The following is a 22031-nucleotide window of genomic DNA, read 5'->3' on the forward strand; positions in this document are numbered from 1 at the left end:
AAGCACTAGTGTTTAATGTTAATCATACATTAGCATAATTGATTTTCCTCTGATGTGGAGACTGTTCCCTTGCCCACTTGACAGATGAGAGGATAGAGGCATAGAGATATTAGATGTTATTAATTCGTCCAACTCCGCCCAGCTGGTAAGAAATTGGGTTGAGCTTGAAACACAGGCAGCTTTACTCCTGGGTATATTCACTTGGTCTCCTTCACTGTATATTTCTTCAGTTTTCTCTTTACAGACAAGCATCACTAGTGCCAGAGATTTTCTAAGCTATAGCTTGTTATGCTAAGCAACTCTGGACTTTGCAAGGGATGATTGCATAAATTTTCCAGTGGCCTTGATATTGAGGCCTTTTACTAGGAAGCTTGAATCCTCACCACGTTTGCCGTAAGAATGGCAGTTCCCCTGCCTATCCAAAGCTTAGAGGAAGGCCTGATATCTCAAAGTACATTTATTTCTTGTTGATAATAATGTGATTGAAGTAGACTTTTCTATGCATTTTTATAATTCCACTGGTCTCTTATTTAACTATCTTGAAGGTGTCTTTATATTGTTGTTCATGTGGTTTCTGATTAAAACACCATGATACTAAGCACTGACTGGAATACAAAATCTTAACTGACAGTAGCTTATTGTAATTTCTTCTTGAAACTTGAGAAATTAATTTTCTTATCTCAAAGCATTCATTATAGTAAATGAATGTAGTTATAGAGCATACTTTCAGAAATCATGACTCATAAAACTATAAAATGAACAGATGTCAAAGGTTTATTTATTTCACTAATTAATGAAAGAAGTGGAAGAGATGTGATAAATGATTCAGAAGTGGTGTCAAAGAGCCATCAATTTATATGCAATAAAGGAATTTTGGAGTGGGTTTACCACAACTGGTCTATACATAGGACAGTAATCAGCTGCATCCCACTAGACATAGTTCAATTCCGTAGCTCAGTTGTGTCTGAGTCTTTGCAACCCCATGGACTGCAGCATGCCAGGCTTCCCTATTCATCACCAACTCCTGGAGCTTGCTCAAACTCATGTCCATCGAGTTAGTGATGCCATCCAACCATCTCCTCCTCTGTTGTCCCCTTCTCCTCCTGCCTTAAGTCTTTCCCAGCATCAGGGTCTTTTCCAATGAGTCAGTTCTGTGCATCAGGTGGCCAAAGATATGACACTAGACACAAATCTGTTCTATTTCTAGGGACAAGAATGACTTGTATTGCTGTTAGCTTTCTAGAAGTTTACTTTATCTTTATAGAGTTAGTTATAAAATAGCATATTCATACACAAAAGTGTACATATAAGATCAGATAATCCCCAGAGGCTCAACATTCTATTAGAAGCATATCCAATTATCTCTGCTGCTCACTCCAGAGTTCAAAAAGTCTTTCCTTAAAGTACTATCTTGTGGATACTTCTATGGGAATCACTTGCCTCTAGTATACATTTCATTCTTTGAGTTATACAGTCAACACTTAGTGCCTATCATCTGCCCTGAGAAATTTAATGGGTATTATAAACAGACCAGGAAATGTGTGTGTATGGGGGGTGTTCATGTGTCTGTCCAGAATCTAGTTTAATTAGACTGTGATTGCTACCCTACTGTTTTTATGAGTAACTCGTTAGAGTTGACCTTATGACTGATAATACTGGAACTTGTAGTGGCACAATATTTAGCACAATGTGATTTATCTCAATGGCTCTTGGATTGAGAAATGTTGTTTTTGACTTGTAGAATTATAATAGTAGTAAATCATCCAGATTCTTGAAAAATGAGCTAATTTGATTCTGTGAAACCTTTTCTTCTTCACAATGATTTTTTCCTGCTTAATTGAGGTATAATTGACAAGCAAAAATTGTATATATTTAAGGTGTACAACTTCAGGTTTTGATAGATGTATATATTGTGAAGTGATTACCACATTTAAGCTAGTTAACATATGTATCACCTCATATAGTTATCCTTATTTTTTGTGTGGTCAGAATACTAAGGATTTACTCTCAGAGACTTTGAAGTATACAATATAGCATTGCTAACTGTAGTCACCGTATTGTACATTAAATCTCCAGAACTTATTCATACTATGTAAGTGAAACTTTATACCCTGTGACTTTATCTACACATCCCTGCCCCCAGACTCTAGAAACTACAATTCTACTCTCTGCTTCTGTGAGTGTGACCTTTTCAGATTCCAAATATACATGAGATCAGATCATATTTGTCTGTGCCTAGCTTCTCTCCCTTAGCATAATGCCCTCGAAGGTTCATTCATGTTGTAAAAAACTAAAAGATTTCCTTCTTTTTAAAGGTTGAATAATATTTTTTCTGTGTGAATGTGTGTACCTCATATTTTCTTTATCCATTTATTTATTGATGTACACTTAAAACCTTAATACTTTTCCTAAGGAAGTTTTAAAAATGATACAAATGTGTTTTTATGAAAAGCAGTACATGTTTATATATTTTTTTTAAAAAACTGGGCAAACATTTAGCAATATGGAGAAAAGCCAAACTCAGTATAACTACTTATGGTTGATACAATCAGTACTGTATGCTGTGATGTAGTTTTTTCCAGTCATCTTTCTATTATCTATATTCATATTATTCATAATAAGAATCATGCTATCTATGCAACATTGTGTTGTTTTTCTCCTCAACATTTTATTGTGACTGTTTTTCCAAGTGATTCACTTCAAGAATTATTTGTGAAAGCTGCATAATATTTCATCTTATAGGTACTCCCTACAGTTTATTTTAATACTTCTTATTAGTAATCAGAAACATAATACTTTATTAAGTTTTTCTTTATATAAATCTCTATCTGGATTTATGACTAAGTTGATGTGTTAGTTACCTGTTATACCATAACAGATTACCACAAATATAGCAGTTTAAAACAACACAGATGTATTATCATACAACTTCTGTGTGTCAAAAGTCTAGGCACAGAATAGCTGGGTTCTCTGCTGAGGTTCTCATATGACTGAAATCAAGGTATCAGCTAGGTTGAATGCATCTGAGATTTGAGGTCTTCTTCCAAGTTCATGTGGCTGTTGGTGGATTTCAGCTCTTTGTGGTTGTAGGACTGAGGGTGTCAGCTCCTAGAGGCTGTAGCCTCTATGTACGTATGGTTCTCTTGACTGCATGGCAGTTTCTTCTTCAAGACTGGTAAGAAAACATCTCTGCTGCTTCATATTTCTAACATATTTCATCTGTGACCTCTAGACTCTTTTTAAAAGAGTCACCTGATTGGGGCAGGCCCACCAAGGGTAATCTCTCTTTGATTAACTTAAAATTGACTGATTATTTTTTACAATTGCAAAATATTTTCACTTTTGCCACATAATATGGCCTAATTATACAAGTGTTATTCCATCGCTTTTATAGGCCTTACCTCAAAGTGGGGGGATTCTACAGGGTAAGAGAAACAGGGGGTAGGAATCTTGGAGGGCCATCCCAGAATTTTTACTACTGCAAACAGATTTCATTTCTCTATTCAATGGTATATGCTTTCTTTATCATGCTTTGTTCCTATGTATTCTGATACCTGGTGGAGTGTTATATATATTTTTCATTGATAAGGTTTATTAATCTTTGTGGCTATACTGTATGCTTCAACTAGTCTAGAATTAAAATGCCTTTTGGTATCTTGCAAGGCAAGGTCTACTTGATTCATCTTTTTTTCTAAATTTCTCTCTTTTTTATTCTTCCATTCAAATTGTAGACCTAATTTTTCAAAAAGCAAAATAAAAATTCCATTTGGAAAAATTTAACTTTTTTTGGTCAATATTGACAAACTGGTCAATATTTTCATCTTGGTGGACATTAGTTTTCTCCATTTATAGTGGAAGCCTTTTAAAAATGTTTTTATAATCATAACCTATAAATATGAAAATTCTGCATTTCTCTCTTTCTAACATTTATAGCTATTGTTCTTACCTTCTGCTTCATTTCACTGCCTCAGACTTCTAAATAAAAGCTAAGTGGTAACACTGACTATCCTTGCCAGTGTTATTCTAGTCTTATAAAGTTTGTTAAATTTCTTATATTCTAGTATTTTATTTTGTCAAATATGTAAGTTTTTCTATATTTTTAAAACCATAATTATGACCTTCTGTTACTTGTAACACTGTTTTCCTTGAAAGTTTAAAAGTACTCAACTGTGTTATTTTCTCTAGACAGAAAGTTTGGAAGTTTATACTTTAATGGTATCTGGAATTTTTAAATGATTTTTGTTTGATTCGTGTTTTTCTTTTGTTTAGTAAATTATGTAAATTTGCATTCCCAGAAAGCCACCTGTTCAGTAATATTTTCAAATTTTCTAAAATTCAAGGTTTTCTAAGTGTTTTCTGTCAGTGCATATTTTATACTCTTTTTCACTATTATTGGCCCCATTTTCTTAGTAGATTATATAGAAGTTTAGTCAACTCTTTATATCGCACATCTGCTAATGACCCTTAGTTCCTTAAGCACCACTGGCCTCCCACCCCCTGCAGGATGTGGTCCAGACGTTGTGAGAATTGAACAAGCCCTTTGCTTACAAGATCCTTCTACGAAGTTTTCAGCCAAGTGGAGCCACCCAGTTGGTGTGCTGGTTAGCTCACAGAACCTGTGGCCTCTACTCCAGTCTATTAGTTTGCAGGATGTTCCATAGTGTTTAAGCTGAGTTACTCTATGGCAACATACGCTGGTGTGTAATTCTCAGGATAATTTTTAAATAAGGAACACATGCGTTTGGGACCGTTATTTGACAACTGACCATTCTTCATGATCTGCAGGAGAATCTGTCAAGAATTATATGACTGAAGACTTTCCTCTTACCTTGGGCTCTTAGATTATGAGTTAATTTTTGAAGGTCAGTATTGAAGAATGGTTGGAGAAGGAAATGACAACCCACACCAGTACTCTTGCCTGGAGAATTCCAAGGACAGAGGAACCTGGTGGACTGCAGTCCGTGGGATCACAGAGTCGGACACGACTGTGCGACTAACTTACACTTTCAATTTCATTCTGTTTAAGAGTCCTGGGTTAGCTTCCTGGGTTGGGAAGATACCCTGGGGAAGGACATGGCAACCCACTCCAGTATTCTTGCCTGGAGAATCCCATGAACAGAGGAGCCTGGTGGGCTACAGTCCATGGGGTCACAAGAGTTGGACATGACTTAGTGACTAAACCACCACCACCATGACCATTGAAGAATGGTTATAAGATCTGGAACCTTAATATTCCCTTATTAGCCAGACTCTAGAGGAATGAATGACCTGGTTAGGATTGTTTTAAACAAACAACAGCAGCAACAACAACAGCAAAACCCCAGAAATGTGTCTGGGCCAATTTGTAAAAAAAATTACTCCAGTTCAGTTCAGTTCAGTTCAGTTCAGTTGCTCAGTCGTGTCCAACTCTTTGTGACCCCATGAATCGCAGCACGCCAGGCCTCCCTGTCCATCACAAACTCCCAGAGTTTACTCAAACTCATGCCCATCGAGCCAGTGATGCCATCCAGCCATCTCATTCTCTGTCGTCCCCTTCTCCTCCTGCCCCCAATCCCTCCCAGCATCAGAGTCTTTTCCAAACAATCAACTCTTCACGTGAGGTGGCCAAAGTATTGGAGTTTCAGCTTCAGCATCAGTCCTTCCAATGAACACCCAGGACTGATCTCCTTTAGGATGGACTGGTTGGATCTCCTTGCAGTCCAAGGGACTCTCAAGAGTCTTCTCCAACACCATAGTTCAAAAGCATCAGTTTTTCGGCGCTCAGCTTTCTTCACAGTCCAACTCTCACATCCATACATGACCACTGGAAAAACCAAAGCCTTGACCAGGCGGACCTTTGTTGGCAAAGTAATGTCTCTGCTTTTTTAATATGCTATCTAGGTTGGTTATAACTTTCCTTCCAAGGAGTAAGCATCTTTTAATTTCATGGCGGCAGTCACTATCTGCAGTGATTTTGGAGCCCCAGAAAATAAAGTCTGACACTGTTTCCACTGTCTCCCCATCTATTTCCCATGAGGTGATGGGACCAGATGCCATGATCTTAGTTTTCTGAATGTTAAGCTTTAAGCCAACTTTTTCACCCTCCTCTTTCACTTTCATCAAGAGGCTCTTTAGTTCTTCTTCACTCTCAGCCATAAGGCTGGTGTCATCTGCATATCTGAGGTTACTGACATTTCTCCCAGCAATCTTGATTCCAGCTTGTGCTTCTTCCAGCCCAGCGTTTCTCATGATGTACTCTGCATATAAGTTAAATAAGCATGGTGACAATATACAGCCTTGACGTACTCCTTTTCCTATTTGGAACCAGTCTGTTGTTCCATGTCCAGTTCTAACTGTTGCTTCCTGACCTGCATACAGATTTCTCAGGAGGCAGGTCAGGTGGTCTAGGTTTACTCAAGTTACTTAAAACTTATTTTTGATTATCTGAACATGTACCCCTCTCCACTCCCCAACCTGTATTGAATAGATTGTCAAATATATAGTTTAGTTTTCCCCAGTGGAAATTTGAAAAATGCGTCATGTATTCTTTTTGTTCTCCTGTCCCTGTAATATACTGCCCATTACTTTTAAAGCCTTTCCACCCTGGCCCCAAGTCAGCCCAAATGTGAATGTCATCTGAGAATATTTTCATTGACTTCTTCAGGCAGCTCTGAGTACTTTCCATAGACTTGAGAATTCTTCTCTTAAAATGCTTATTCCTTTGCTATAATTGTTGATTTTCATATTTTTCTTCTATGTGATCCTTGGCCACAGTGACCATTTCCTAATGACTTTGTATCCCTGCTACTTATAACAGCATTTGAAACATAGTTTAGTTTAGTCGCTCAGTCATGTCCAACTTTTTGTGACCCCATGAACTACAGCATGCCAAGCTTTCCTGTCCATCACCAACTCTTGGAGCTTGCTGAAACTCATGTCCATCGAGTCGATGATGCCATCCATCCATCTCATCCTCTGTTGTCGCCTTCTCCTCCTGCCTTCAATCTTTCCCAGCATCAGAGTCTTCTCCAGAAGTCACTGCTTCACATCAGTTGGCTGAAGTATTGGAGTTTCAGCTTCAGTATCAGTCCTTCCAATGAATAATCAGGACTGGTTTCCTTTAGGATTGACTGATTTGATCACCTTGCAGTTCAAGGGACTCTCAAGAGTCTTCTCCAACACCACAGTTCAAAAGCATCAGTTCTTCAGCACTCAGCTTTTTTTATAGTCCAACTCTACATCCATACATGACTACTGGAAAAACCACAGCTTTGACTAGACAGACCTTTGTCAGCAAAGTAATATCTCTGCTGTTTAGAATGCTGTCTAGTTGGTCATAACTTTTCTTCCAAGGAGCAAGTGTCTTGTAATTAGATGACTGCAGTCACCATCTGCAGTGATTTTGGAGCCCCAGAAAATAAAGTCTCTCATTGTTTCCATTATTTCCCCATCTATTTGCCATGTAGTAATGGGACTGAATGCCTGTGAGCTTCGTTTTTTGAATGTTGAGTTTTAAGACAGCTTTTATCAGTCTCCTCTTTCACTTTCGTCAAGAGGCTCTTTAGTTCTTCTTCACTTTCTGCCATAAGGGTGGTGTCATCTGCATATCTGAGGTTATTGATATTTCTCCCAGCAATCCTGATTCTAGCTTGTGCTTCATCCAGCCCAGCGTTTCTCATGATGTACTCTGCATATAAGTTAAATAAGCAGGGTGACAATATACAGCCTTGACGTACTCCTTTTCCTATTTGGACCCAGTCTGTTGTTCCATGTCCAGTTCTAACTGTTGCTTCCTGACCTGCATACAGGTTTCTCAAGAGGCCAGTCAGGTGGCCTGGTATTTCCATCTCTTTAAGTATTTTCCACAGTTTGTTGTGATCTACACAGTCAAAGGCTTTGATGTAATTAGTAAAGCAGAAGTAGATGTTTTTCTGGAATTTTTTTTGCTTTTTCTGTGATCCAGCAGATGTTGGCAATTTGATCTCTGGTTCCTCTGCCTTTTCTAAATCCAGCTTGAACATCTGGAAGTTCATTGTTCACATATTGTTGAAGCCTGGCTTGATGGATTTTGAGCATTATTTTGCTAGTGTGTGAGATGAGTGCAGTTGTGCAGTAGTTTGAACATTCTTTGGTGTTGCCTTTCTTTGGAATGGGAATGAAAACTGACCTTTTCCAGTCCTGTGGCCATTGCTGAGTTTTCCAAATTTGCTGGCATATTGAGTGCAACACTTTCACAGCATCATCTTTTAGGATTTGAAATAGCTCAACTGGAATTCCATCACCTCCACTAGCTTTGTTCATAGTGATGCTTCCTAAGGCCCACTTGACTTCACATTCCAGGATGTCTTTCTCTAGGTGAGTGATCATACCACTGTGGTTATCTGGGTCACGAAGATCTTTTTTTTTGTACAGTTCTTCTGTGTATTCTTGCCACCTCTTCTTAATATCTTCTGCTTCTCTTAGGTCCCTACCATTTCTGTCCTTTATTGAGCCCATACTTGCATGAAATTTTCCCTTGGTATCTCTAATTTTCTTGAAGAGATCTCTAGTTTTTCCCATTGTGTTGTTTTCTTCTATTTCTTTGCATTGATTGCTAAGGAAGGCTTTCCTATCTTTCTTTGCTATTCTTTGGAACTCTGCATTCAAATGGGTATATCTTTCCTTTTCTTCTTTGCCTTTAACTTCTCTTCTTTTCTCAGCAATTATTAAGGCCTCCTCAAGCAACCGTTTTGCCTTTTTGCCTTTCTTTTTCTTGGGGATGGTCTTGATCACTGCCTCCTTACAATGTCATGAACCTCTGTCCATAGTTCTTCAGGCACTCTGTCTATCAGATCTAATTCCTAGAATCTATCTGTCACTTTCACTGTATAATTGTAAGGGATATGATTTAGGTCATACCTGAATGTTCTAGTGGCTTTCCCTACTTTCTTCGGTTTAAGTCTGAATTTTGCAATAAAGCAGTCATGATCTGAGCCACAGTCAGCTCCTGGTCTCATTTATTGCTGACTCTATAGAGCTTCTAACTTTTATAACTATAACTAACTTTTAGTTAGTCTATAAGAGTGTCTGTTGATCGTCTCTATAGGGACTCTCTCCAGAACTTTAAAATCTATTCCTTTGTTTAAATTGTACATTTGATAGAACACATTATCTGTGCCATGCAGATATAGATACTTAAAAAAATTTTTGAGTTGAGTGGGAAAAAAGAGTATAATCTTGAGTTTAATAATACAAGAACTTCAAGAACTAAGTAAAATATAATGGGTCATCTTTGGAATGTAAATAATTATTATATAGCAGCCAGGAATGGAGAGAAAAGAGAGAAAAAGTGCTAGTGTTTAAAAATTTCTACAATTAAATGTCAATGTTAAACACTATAAAAAAACAATTATTTTATTTACAGGTTATAAAACCTGGAAGGTAGGTATTTACTACATCAGTATGTTGGGGGAGAACTAGGTCTAAAATGAAATAAAATGAAAAGAAATAGATATGACCCATATTTATGTGTATGCTTTTGAGATGAGAAAAAGGTGACTTGTAGAGAAGTAGCTTGCCTAACCCAAGTTCTTAATCCAGTTCATCCCCATTTTATTTATTTTTTTTCCATTTATTTTTATTAGTTGGAGGCTAATTACTTTACAACATTGCAGTGGTTTTTGTCATACATTGAAATGAATTAGCCATGGATTTACATGTATTCCCCATCCCGGTCCCCCCTCCCACCTCCCTCTCCACCTGATCCCTCTGGGTCTTCCCAGTGCACCAGGCCCGAGCACTTGTCTCATGCATCCAACCTGGGCTGCTGATCCCCATTTTAAAACCAACTCATTTGCTTTATGATGTCTTGAATAAGACAAATGAGTAAAACTTCCCTCTCTTTCTCTTCTAAACTTACTTTTGTATTCCAATGTATTTTATTTCTCTTCTGCCTATAAGAGGAGTTTTCCCAGCTTCTCCAGACTAATGTATCCTCCCTTCTAGATTCATTTCCTTCCTATGGCTCTGCTTCTCTTTGCTTTGGTTTACATATAGGTCCTAGTCTTCCCTATTCTCAACTATAGTTATCCTTCAACTTCTTTACTCTCAACTAGGGATGAATTCTGTATCCTACCATTAAGAAACAAGCAAATGAAGCTGATTTTGCTCCTTATATTTTTGTTTCTTTCTCCTTAAATTTTCTGATTTTTATCCCCATTTGTCTAATTACGAGACTAGCTGATGTCAGCAGCAGTATCTTAATTTTCAAGCACTTGCCTATTTTTGATCCTTACAATACATAAGCTCTGTTGATTGTGTCCTTAAATGCTCTTCTTTGCTTCATTGACCTACAGACTTCTGATTCACATTCCCTTTACTAGTTTTTCTCACTTCTTCTCCCTTTTGTTTTCTTATGCCTGTATCATCAATATTTATAGTTTCACTGTTGAAAGTAGAAACTTTCTTCATCATCTGTATTTGGTCTGTATTTTCTTCCAGTTTATCCTAATCCTTGTCTTTAACATCAGCTATAGTTGCAACATTGTTATCTTTCATCACTCTACTGGGCTTCTGGCTAATATATTTAATTGCATACAAGACGTTTCTAATAGGAGATTCCACAGGGAATTTGAAATCTACATGCCCCAAATATCATTTCATGTATTTCTCCAGCCTGATTGCCCAAAATGTCTTCTCTGTTTCTTTTATATTGCTAAATCGTATCATAATAGACCTTGTTCCTCAAACTGTACTGCCTCAGGTCCACTTTTGAAGCTTCTTTTTAACATCACTTCCTTTAATAATCGCTAAGCTCTATTTATTCTCAAATCTATTCTGTTCTCCCATTATTCATCCCTACTGCATTAAGGCTAATCTTGTTTATCTTTCTGAAACACTGCCTGTTTACCAGTTTCCTCTGCCTTCGAACTATGGTTTCTAAAACTGCCTTCGAACTATGGTTTCTAAAACCGTTCAGATTATTTACCTATAAGTATCCAATGAGTCTTCATTGTATATACTGCAAAGAATCTTTTATTGTTTAGTCGCTAAGTTGTATCCTACTCTTTTGCAACCCATGGACTATAGCCTACCAGGCTCATCTGTCCATGAGATTCTCCAGGCAAGAATACTGGAATGGGTTGCCATTTCCTTCTCTAGGGGATCTTCCTGAGCCAGAGATCGAACCTGCTTTCTTGGTCTTTGAGATTGGCATGCAGGTTCTTTACCACTGAGCAACTGGGGAAGCCCTGCAAAAAATGTTAGGAGTGTGTGCAAGGAGGCAGCTCAGAATCTTGGGTGAGTCATCTTGTGTATTCTGAAGTATGTGTGTGTATATGACCCACATTTATGAGTATGCTTTTGAGATGACAAAAAGGAGACTTGTTTTCATGATTTTAAAAAAAGATAAAGCTGCATGAAATGTTACTGGATGGTGAAGTTAGAATATGAATGGAAAACATTGTAGGGGGTGCGGTGGAAAAGTCCCAAGTTTTTATCTAGCATAGTTTGCTATTAAGAACCCTACAGGAAACATTTTGAACCTCTGTCCCTTATAGCCCCCAGCTTGTAGTCTATTTACACTTTATTCCTAAAGCTTGCATCTCACATCCTTGCTTGTAATAGTTTCCTGCTGCTGCTGTAACCAGTTACTACACATTTAGCACCTTTAAACAACCCCAGGTTTTAATGTTGCAGTTCTGGTGGTCATAGTCCAAAATGCACTGGACTCGCTTGACTAAAATCAAGGTGATGGCATGCCTGCGTATCTCCTGGAGGATCCAGGAGAGACTGTTTCCTGACCTTTTCTACCTTCTAGAGGTGACGAAAATTCCTGGGTACGTGTCCTGTGCCTCCACCTTCAAAGTGCATCACTCCAGTCTCTGACCTTGGCTTTCATCCTCATGTTTCCTCTCTCTGAATCTAATTCTTCTACTGCCCTTTTATAAAGATGCTGTGATTACATTGGGCTTACCCAGATGATAGTCTTCCACCTCAAAATCTTTCAGTTAATCATATCTGCAGTGTCTGTGCACTGTGCAAGGTAACATACTGACAGTATCCAGGAATTCAGATGTGAATGTTTTCGTGTGTGTGCACGCTTAGTCACTCAGTCATGTCCTACTCTTTGCGACCCCATGGACTGTAGCCCACCAGGCTCCTCTGTCCATGGAATTCTCCAGGCAGGAATACTGGAAGAGGCTGCCATTTCTTTCTCCAGGGGATCTTTCCTACCCAGGGATTGAACCCCAGTCTCCTGCATTGCAGGCAGATTCTTTACTCTCTGAGCCATCAGGGAAGCCCATGAGCATGTTTACGGATAGGCTTTTCTGCCTACCAGACTGACAACTGCACTCAGCCCTTGTCCTAGACCCAGGATTCCCTTTCCCTTGTAAAATCTCTCCTTTATGACCTCGCTTGGTTTTTCCCTGTGACCTCACCGCATCCAACCTGGAGCAGAATTAATAGATTTCCTCTCTCTACTCCCTTAGTGCATTATACTCACCATCTGGCAGTAGGGCCAGTCTAATTAAGTAGGTAAGTATTTGTCTCCTTTATTGGCCTGTGAGCTTTCATTAGAGTGTGTTGCTTTGTGTCCCCACTGCACCATTGCATAGAATCTTGGAACTAGTATATGTTTAATAAGTGTTTATGAAATGATGAGTTTGAATGCTGACATTCAACTGTGTATAATAGCAACCACATTCAGTCTTTCTGATTTATTCATTTTATTTTAGTTAACATGTATTTATCATTGGACTAAAAAGATGAATAAAACACACCCTCACCCCGGAGGCACTTTGGTAGAACCAAAGACATATAGTTAAAGATATAAGCCAATAGTGTGGGGTAGCATGTCAAGAAAGCTGATAGATGTAGATAGTTTCACAGGTGAGAGGGATGTGAGTTAAGTCTGCCATGGTGGTAATAATATAATAGTAATGATAATAATAATGGTGACAACAGTTAGCTGCAATAAAAAAGGTAACAAGAATAGCTTTCATTTATTCAGATTCTTCTATATGCCAGTGCTGTTCCAGGTACTATGTTATATGTACTATAATAATCCTGTTTTGTAAATGAAGAAACTATTTGCAGAAGTTCAGTTCAGTTCAGTTGCTCAGTCATGTCCGACTCTTTGCAACCCCATGGGTCGCAGCACGCCAGGCCTCCCTGTCCATCACCAACTCCTGGAGTTGACTTAAACTCATGTCCATTGAGTCAGTGCTACCATCCAACCATCTCATCCTCTGTCATCCCCTTCTCCTCCCACCTTCAATCTTTCCCAGCATCAGGGTCTTTTCAAATGAGTCAACTCTTTGCATCAGGTGGCCAAAGTATTGGAGCTTCAGCTTCAGCATCAGTCCTTCCAATGAATATTCAGGACTGATTTCCTTTAGTATGGACTGGTTGGATCTCCTTGCAGTCCAAGGGACTCTCAAGAGTCTTCTCCAACAGTTCAAAGGCATCAATTCTTCGGTGCTCGGCTTTCTTTATAGTCCAACTCTCACATCCATACATGACTACTGGAAAAATCATAGCTTTAACTAGATGGACCTTCCTTAAAGAAGTTATTTGCCCAAAATTACAAAGCTGATAGGTAGCAAAACTGGGTTAAGAACCCAGACAGAGTGATTGCTTATAATCACTGTGATATGCTCATTTCGCATAAGATTTAGTAGTGATTTATGAGTAGCCCAGTAGTGAATGGTATTCTTTTTGTTTTGTTTTCAGAATAAGTTTTATTATGATAAAATTCACATAGCATAAACTTCAGCATTTTAGAGTGTATAATCAGTATTTTTTAGAAAATATTCACCCCAGTGTATAACCATCACCAGTGTCTATTTCAGAACATTTTCCTCATCTCTCCTAAAGAACCCCCATACCCATTAGCAGACCTTTCCAAAAATTCCCCTTTTCCTAGCCTCTAGCAACCATTGTCCTGCCTTCTGTGTCTACAGTTTTGCCTAGTTGAATGGTAGTCTTAACAGGAAAACAGGCAAACAATCTCAGGTCCATTCATCTAGAAACTGAAGCTTCTTGAAATTAGGTCACTGATAGCATGAGCTATTATGTGACAATAAGAAAATACTTGAGAACCTCAGTGAATGTTTATATATAGTTTGCATTGGAATTTCTGGGTCGAAATTTTAATTCTGCAATGAGTATAGCAAAGCTTGAATGTCTATGACTAGATTCATTTAATCAGTCTTTCAATAGAATTGCAATAAATTGCCTTAAAGAAGTTTGTAATGATGATTGTAGATTGACCAAGATGTTGAATGTGTGAAATGCTCCGTAATTCTTTTTTGTTTTCCCTAATTCACAACTGTTTTGAAAGATTCAATTAAGGATCTTGATGTTTCCAAATTGATGCTTTCCAAACCAATTTAAAGAAATAGAATCATAAACTAGCTGGTTTGCCTTTTAGAAATGAAATGAGTGAAGAAATAGTATTTTGAACAAGAGTGAAGGAATAGTGTAGTTAAGCTAGAAGGTCTTATGGTGTCTCGTTGGCTCCTGGAGTTTCTTGGGCAGCACTGATTAAACTCACACTGAGAGAGGAACTGATTCTCACTGCTAACCTGAAGGCTGAAGATATCAACTTGAAGATTTCCTGCTGCTCCTGTTAGTGCAGTGGCTAGGAAATGGGATTCTGTTTTTAGGAATGCATGCCTGAGTCAGGTTTGCACTTTAATGTGGCAGTTCCTCAGATGTGTCTTATGATTTGGCTTTTTGGACTACGTTTCATTTATGTCTTTATATGAACTCCAGGTCCTTGGTTAGAAAACTGAAATGGGCTATCATTTATAGGAGCTGGAGTTAAAATAGCTTATTCTCAGTGCTTATTTGAAAAATTCCCTGACTCTGACTAAAATGATAATGGTGACATTTTACGGCAAGTGAATGGGTTTTGATTTTGTTTTGTGAATTTAAATGTGTCTTAACAGACTTTTATTAATGTGAATGAATTAATCATTTAAAAATGCTCAGAGGTTTCTGAGGTTTTAGGAGAGCAAAAGAAAAAAAAAAATGACTGTCAAATCACCATTTCAGCTTTCTCATCTTAATAAAGTCACAGTGATTGAAGGCTGATGATCAGTTCTCAACTGTCTTGCAAAAAAACTTAGGCTGTCATGGATTGACAATATAGTTGAACTGTGTTCTAACTTGCTCCTTTTTGAAATTCAGTCTTGCAGCTCTACTATCTCAGTCTCATACAAAAATAAAAGGGAGATGATTTTCTGAGGAAGACAATGTTCATTTCAGTTAATTTCACATGAAGTATTCCCCCTACTTGAAATCTAACACTAAGCTAGTGTTCCTTCTGGTATCCCTCTGAGAGCCTTGTGGTAGGAAGAAATGATGTATTTTCTGGTAGTTTTCATATACAGTATACTTTTTTTGAACAGAGATGAAGTCTTAGAGTTCTCTTGTAGTATCTTGTGAAGTTTTTTTTTTTAAAGAGAATTTAAAAATTATAATGAAATCTTTAGAGGCATAGAATTTATGATTTCTTCTCAAATGGGAAGAATGATACTGAATAAAACCATGTTCTACTGCAGCATGAAACATTTAAAATGTCAATGTTAGGTAGTTTATTGGTTGAAAATAAATTGTTAATGAAATAATATTTTTGAAGGGATTGTTTCCACTTATTTAAATACTATTCAATTCTCTAAATAAAGAGAAATTCTAAACCTTAGTTGAGTGTAAGATTTTAACATATTGTAATGGGCCTATGGAAACATAATTTTGGTATTACTGGTTTTGATTTAAGTTAGGAACCCCACAATATATGGGAAAATAGAATACAAATCCTGCTCATATTCTTTCCATTTGTGAAATTCATTACCCTGATTGTACATGATTAAAGCCTAATAGAAATCATATAATATTGCTATGTATTTTAAAAATGTGTGTTTTTCTTCTTTATCTTTGCTTTAGGGAACAGCCTTTAAGAGCTGGAAGATGAAAGCTCCGATTCCTCACTTGATTCTCTTATATGCTACTTTTACTCAGAGTTTGAAGGTAGTGACCAAAAGAGGTTCTGGTATGTAGTGTTCCTTCCTTTTCTCTCATTGTGGCTTAAAGTGATGGTGCTACATTTATACATGTACCATTTGTGAAGAGGTTGAAAATTATCCAGGATCCATATTGTGGAAGTACTGTATATTTATCTTTAAATGAGTGGAGCATAACTTACAGGGGATTAGAAAAGTGGGAGTAGGTTGAAAAAGACATGGTTTATTTTGGTAACTACTATGAATTGAAATGAATTGAGTTCGTGGTTGATTTCATTTTATAGTATGATTTTCAATTTTCTTTATAAAGAGTGTCATTTAAATTTTTTCATGGAATCATTGTGAATTTTTTTCATGTTAACTTTTACTGTCACCATTTCGATGTCAGCTATGGTTAGGGCAGATTCTTTGCTGATTTATTTTGCAGTTTTTCTTTTTTTAAAAAACCCAAAGTTATTAAAGAAAATGCCATGGGGAAGCATCCTAGCATGTAAGTAGGAAATATCAGAGATAAAGTAGAATAGTAATATGAAAGCTGCTGCTAAATAGAAAAATCTTGAGACTTAAGGAAAACTTTGATGTTAACACATTTTGGTTTTCAGTTGACTGTGATTCTTGGAGTTAGAAAAATGTATGAGACAATTGAATAAATAGCTATTATCTGTGTGAAGTTATATTACATCTAACAAATCACTGATAATAATCTTGCCACTTTCACATTTTACATGGGGCAACAGAATTTTTGAAACTCTAACTTTTCGGTACAATGAAGCATGGAATGTATTGTATTTAGTTGCTAACACTAGAATGTGTTATCTGTTAGTTCTAGAGAGACAGTGGGAAAAAGAAGAGAAAGTGTGTAAGAGGGTACAGAGTGTTGTGATATCAAGGACTGTACAAACAAGCATATCTTTGGAATTCAGAAAGGCGAAGGAATGAAAGGAATGAGATGGGGCCATAGCAACCATTCTCGGTCCCTTAGGTTAAGAGGCTTCAAACTCGTATTTGATTTGACAGTGAAAAGGGCCACATCCCAGGGAAATAAGGAGCAGTCTGCTGTTATAAGCCCCACCTTGGGAGGAAGTCTTGGGAGTACTTCCTGCCTATGCAGGCAGATGACACCACAGGCTTGAGAGTTAAAGGAAATTGGCTGAGACCATTAGCTCTAGAACTTTTGGTTGTTGTATAGCTGTTGTAGGCAGTATGAATTTGTTTATGCATTATTTTGTCTGTTCCTCTTGGTGGATATTTTTGAATGAAAGAAAGCCCTAGGGCAGTATTATGATATAGTAGCTTTTGAAATTTGAATGGATTACTGGCAAATAGCAGATATGTTGATTTGTCTGCCAAGTGCGAGGAAAGTTGAGCGTACCCGTGGAAGTTAGAGTTGGTAGAAGGGGGAAGTAAACTATGATGAAAGATGACAATTTCTATAACAGTGATATTTTATAGAATAGCAATTTACATTAAAAACACTTAACACAGATCGTTGAGGTATTGGCCACATAGAAGGACACTCATCTGTATAAGTATTGTAACGAAATGAAACTCTCTAAAATGGAAATGGTGTTTGAGTCTTAAAAACTTCATTTTTCTGGTTATCATATTTTATTATGTAAAATGTTTTTGTGTATGTCATATCTCTGTTTTCTTTGTCAAAATGCAAGTGTGATTTTTTTTCCATCATCAAATAGTGGTGACAGGTCCATTCTATATTCTAATTTTGGGAAAAGTTTATTAAATTGGAGCTTAACTTTGTATGTTTGAGAAACAAGGGAGCAGAGCTAGAAATGTGGGGCAGTTGGAAAATTCATATCTCTTGCTGCTCCAGAGACCTGAGAGAATTCAGTGACCTGTCTCAAGTTCAATTTTTATGTTAATGATCTAATTACTTTAAGAGGGTGGTAATAAAATGCTGCCCTAAGTTTGGCAAATGTTCTCAGACTTTGTTCTCTTCTGTTTACGAATATCGTTGTCACTTAGCTTTTTAATACCTCTGAAACTGAATGTGTTTTCTGTATAGTAATGTCAAAATGACAGGACAGGTACTGAGATTTAGTGACATGTTTGATTTCTTTACTTTTCTGTATAATATGAATGAAGTTGGCTCCCCCCAGTATCTGTGTTAAGATCTCACTGTTTGGAAGTTTATTTGTTTGATTTTTTTTTATATTAAGTATAATTTAGATACTATTGCTTTACCCATAGACTTTCATAGCTTGCACACATTTCAACTGATGCCTGTTTCCATGGCACCTTTATTGAAGGAAGCAGATATTTAGCTTTCTGAAGAGCAGCATTACTGATCTCCATAGATCAAGTAGAAGAGGAGTGCGCTTGGCATCTTCTTCAGAGATTAATGGCTCTATCTTCACACCCAGCCCAACCTGTAAAGCCAGAAGTACCAAGGCCAGGAAATAAAAATCAGTTTTTGATGTTTGATCTCACACATTAACCAACCAAGAAAGGCTCCTTATCCTTGTTCTTTTTTCTTATCATTTAATTCTCTTTTCTATTTTCAGTTTTGTCAGCCTTTGCAAGTTCCATAATCATGACTCCAAAGCCAGTGATTTTCACGTGTCTTTTGCTAGAATATTATTTTTAATTCATTGAGACCATTAGAAAAGCAGAACTAGATATTTTAATAACCAAGAATATATTAAGTATGATGATGATACCCACAGTGATGTTGAGTTTTTATGGGATGTTAATTGTGTATGGTGTTTACTTTAGGTAAACACATATGGTCATTCCATAAAAATTTAGAAGTAAGTATTTGCTTCTCATTAACAGAACTAATTTGAAAGCAATAGGAGCTCTTCATACCCAAGCTGGAGATGTATTATTTTTATCACATTTGCTTACACCCCCATTGCTAGTAATTTAAGAAACAAATTAAATATAAAAAAAGCAGTTATATTATTCTAACATTCTTGATTGAAACACTAAAATCTTTACTTTGTGATGTTTTGTATTGTTTTAATTATCACTTCATGTACACATATGATACAGTCAAGGACTGGGTCTGGTCTCTCAGATAATGTTCTAAAGTTTTGCATATATTTAGAATCAAGGCCTTTGACTTCTATGAAAGCAAAGAGCCTTTTTTACACATTAGATTTTTCTCTTGGAACAATTTTTTGCCTTGGGTTTAGTTTTTATAAGCAGCACTTGAAGAAAGAGGCAAAAACTATCAATATTACCCATCCTTTTCAAGTGTGTGAAGTGTTGTTAGCAATTCAGTACGTAAACATTTGAGTAGCTGTAATTTGTAGAATTGTGTACAGAAACCACATGGAAATCAGATGCTTGCTTGGAGGGTCTTTGTATTTCAACCAGTTTAGAAAGGTTAACTTAATATTCTCATTGGTTTATTTGTTTCTCTCTCTCTCCCTCCCTCCATTTTCTTTATAAGTGTATTTGTGAATCTCTTTCGAACATTTCATTGTGTCTTGGTAGAACTTCTTTTTAACTATAAAAATATTACTATTTTGCTCGAGATGTCGAAGTCTGTGAAATTCTATGTCTTTACAAGGTCATTCCAAGAAGATAGTATGGCCTCTGTTACTAATGGCTGTTCTTAAATATTTATTTTTATTTTGTGTAACTAGGAGAGTTTGGAATACAATTCAGGGGCAGAGAAATAATGTATGCATACAAAGTATGTCAAGTTTTGGGAACTAAAGTGTGAATTGTGATTTGGCCTGAGTTGGGACACGAGAGAAATGAAGCTAGAGGAACCTGGATGTAGAGCTTAGAAAAGAGAAAGAGGTCTAGACTTTTTGTCTGTTTCTCCCTGCTCTCATATCTATCCCTAGAATATAAGCTGACAAGCACAAGAACCATGATTTATATATGCTTATAACCTCTACAGTGCCAAATATGGTGAATGTTTCAGAGTCAGGGTTCTACGAAATGTCTTAATGAAGTAATGATTATATGAATGAATGAATCAGTCAATCAATGGCTTTAATTTTGAGGCTAGGTTATATCAGTATTAGAAAAATAAAGGTAAAATAAAGACATTTAAGAAAAAAAGTTCTTTTTTAAATAGAAAGTAGTACAATGTATAACATGAGACCACCAAAGCAAAAAGATAAAACTCAGAATAAGCAATATCTAAGATAGAGGGTTTATATGAAGACAATAAACCTTTGCAAATCATGAGTCTTTTCATGATTGATATGTAGTTCAAAATCTGTTAGAAGGACAGGAAAATGATTCTTTAAATATTATCATACTGAAATTTTTATTATACTTAGTGCTGCTTTAAATAAATATTGCCATCATGCAAATGTTTTGATTTTAATGGTATTGTTCAATATAGACCACCATGAAAAAGGGTGTAGTTCATGATTACTGATTAATTAAATGTAAGCCGGTGACTTTAGTATACAAAAAAAGGTATTCACAATTATTAGACCAGATGGAGAAATGGAAGTGACTATAATATATAAACCAATGATTACATCTTATTCTAGAAAATATTTAAGATATGTTAAAGCTACCTAAAGCTGCCAGCTATTACCACAGGGGGTTGATCTTCTCTTCATTCTAGAAGTTGACAATGGCCACTTGTTTATGTAAAATGATTTAGATGCAGTTCTTTCTGGCAGCAAGAGGAAAACAAATCTCTTGAGGGTTTCTCAGACTCGTAACTCAAATCCCAAATTGTTTATAAAAGATAAGGGTAGTTAAATAACCAGTGACACAGTTTAGGTTCTAACCTTTGTGTTTGTTATTTTTGGATCATCATTTCTTCAGGTTAAAGAAATTATGCTACTGTGTAAAGAAAGTGAGATTTAACTGAAGAAGAGTAAGAAAGTCTAGTGGGGTGCTTCCATCTCATACCAATGTGATTTATGTGCATCAGCTCTCCTGGGCATTCCTGGATGTCAGTGAGCTTAATTTTACATGATTAAGAGACAACCTAGCCCCCCCAGCATCTGACTTTTATTATGTTACCAAGTGTTTATTCCCAGTTTGTCAAACATATCTAAAAGGATGAAACATTTCTCATTTTTCCTTTGGTATAATTTGTAAGACCAAACTTCTGAGGCTTTGTTTCTTTCCTTTTTGAAGTGAAAAAAGCGCACTTTACTTTTTATTGGGAAAAAACCCTGCTCTTCTATTTATCTTGTTTTTAAAAATAAAATTTGAAGTTAGATCTAGAATAATTTTGATATTCATTTGAAATGTCTTTAATTAGAATCAATCTAACAAACAAATGGACCCTACACATGCCACATAAATAAAATTTATCCAGTATCTGTGTTTAATAATCACGTGATATACCTAAGAATTGCACCATAAACTTATTTGTTCAGTTTTAATTATCAATACAGTTTCACATAGTGTTGGCGTAGATTAACGTTCATTGTGGAGACTTATGCCTGGTTTGCGGTGAATTTACATGGGGAAGATACAAGTCAATAAGGATGAATCTTGCAAGTTGAGTGGGATTTCAGTTGGGAGGGAATATTGCAAATTAATAAATATAGCAGTGTGGCAGTATATCATGGGGATAATAAAAGGTATATTCTTCTATTTAGGGAGCAACAGTAAGGAGTCAGTCAATGCTAGGCATTTTAAATCATGTTATGAAACTGATGTTAATTCTGGAGACAGCATAGGGATGACTACTGCTGGACCAGAGGATCAACCCCTGGTCAATGGACAGTCTACTGTAGGCTTGAGGGTGATCCCATGAGGTGACCTGGAAATTAGGGACACTGTTGTGTTAGTATCCAGTTGCTGCTTTAATAAATTGCTAAAAATTTAGTGGCTTATGGCCACACAAGTCTATCATCTTATAGTTCTGGAGGTCAAATGTCTGAAATAGATTGGTAAGGCTGAGTTCTTTGCGCAGATTCTAGGGGAAAATCTGTTTCAGTGTTGTTTACAGCTTCTAATGACTTCTTCCATTTCTTGCCTCATGGTCCCCCATCACTCCAACCTCTACTTCAGTCATGACATCTCCTTCTCTGACTCTGACTCTCTTGCCTCCCTCTTTCCTTTAAAAGGGCCCTTGCAATTACATTGGAT

General features: G+C 36.7%; 1 protein-coding gene across 1 annotated transcript in view; it reads left to right on the plus strand.

Moving 5' to 3' along the window:
- Positions 1-22031, plus strand: part of IL1RAPL1 (interleukin 1 receptor accessory protein like 1) — a 1388178-nt gene that overhangs the window by 209793 nt on the left and 1156354 nt on the right. The window contains exon 2 of the mRNA XM_020881599.2: positions 15910-16015. Within this exon, the coding sequence (XP_020737258.2) occupies positions 15934-16015 (82 nt within the window). The 5' untranslated portion in view covers positions 15910-15933. The remainder of the gene's footprint in view (positions 1-15909; positions 16016-22031) is intronic.

The sequence above is a fragment of the Odocoileus virginianus genome, chromosome X (genome assembly GCF_023699985.2).
Source record: "Odocoileus virginianus isolate 20LAN1187 ecotype Illinois chromosome X, Ovbor_1.2, whole genome shotgun sequence".
Classification (NCBI taxonomy): Eukaryota; Metazoa; Chordata; class Mammalia; order Artiodactyla; family Cervidae; genus Odocoileus; species Odocoileus virginianus.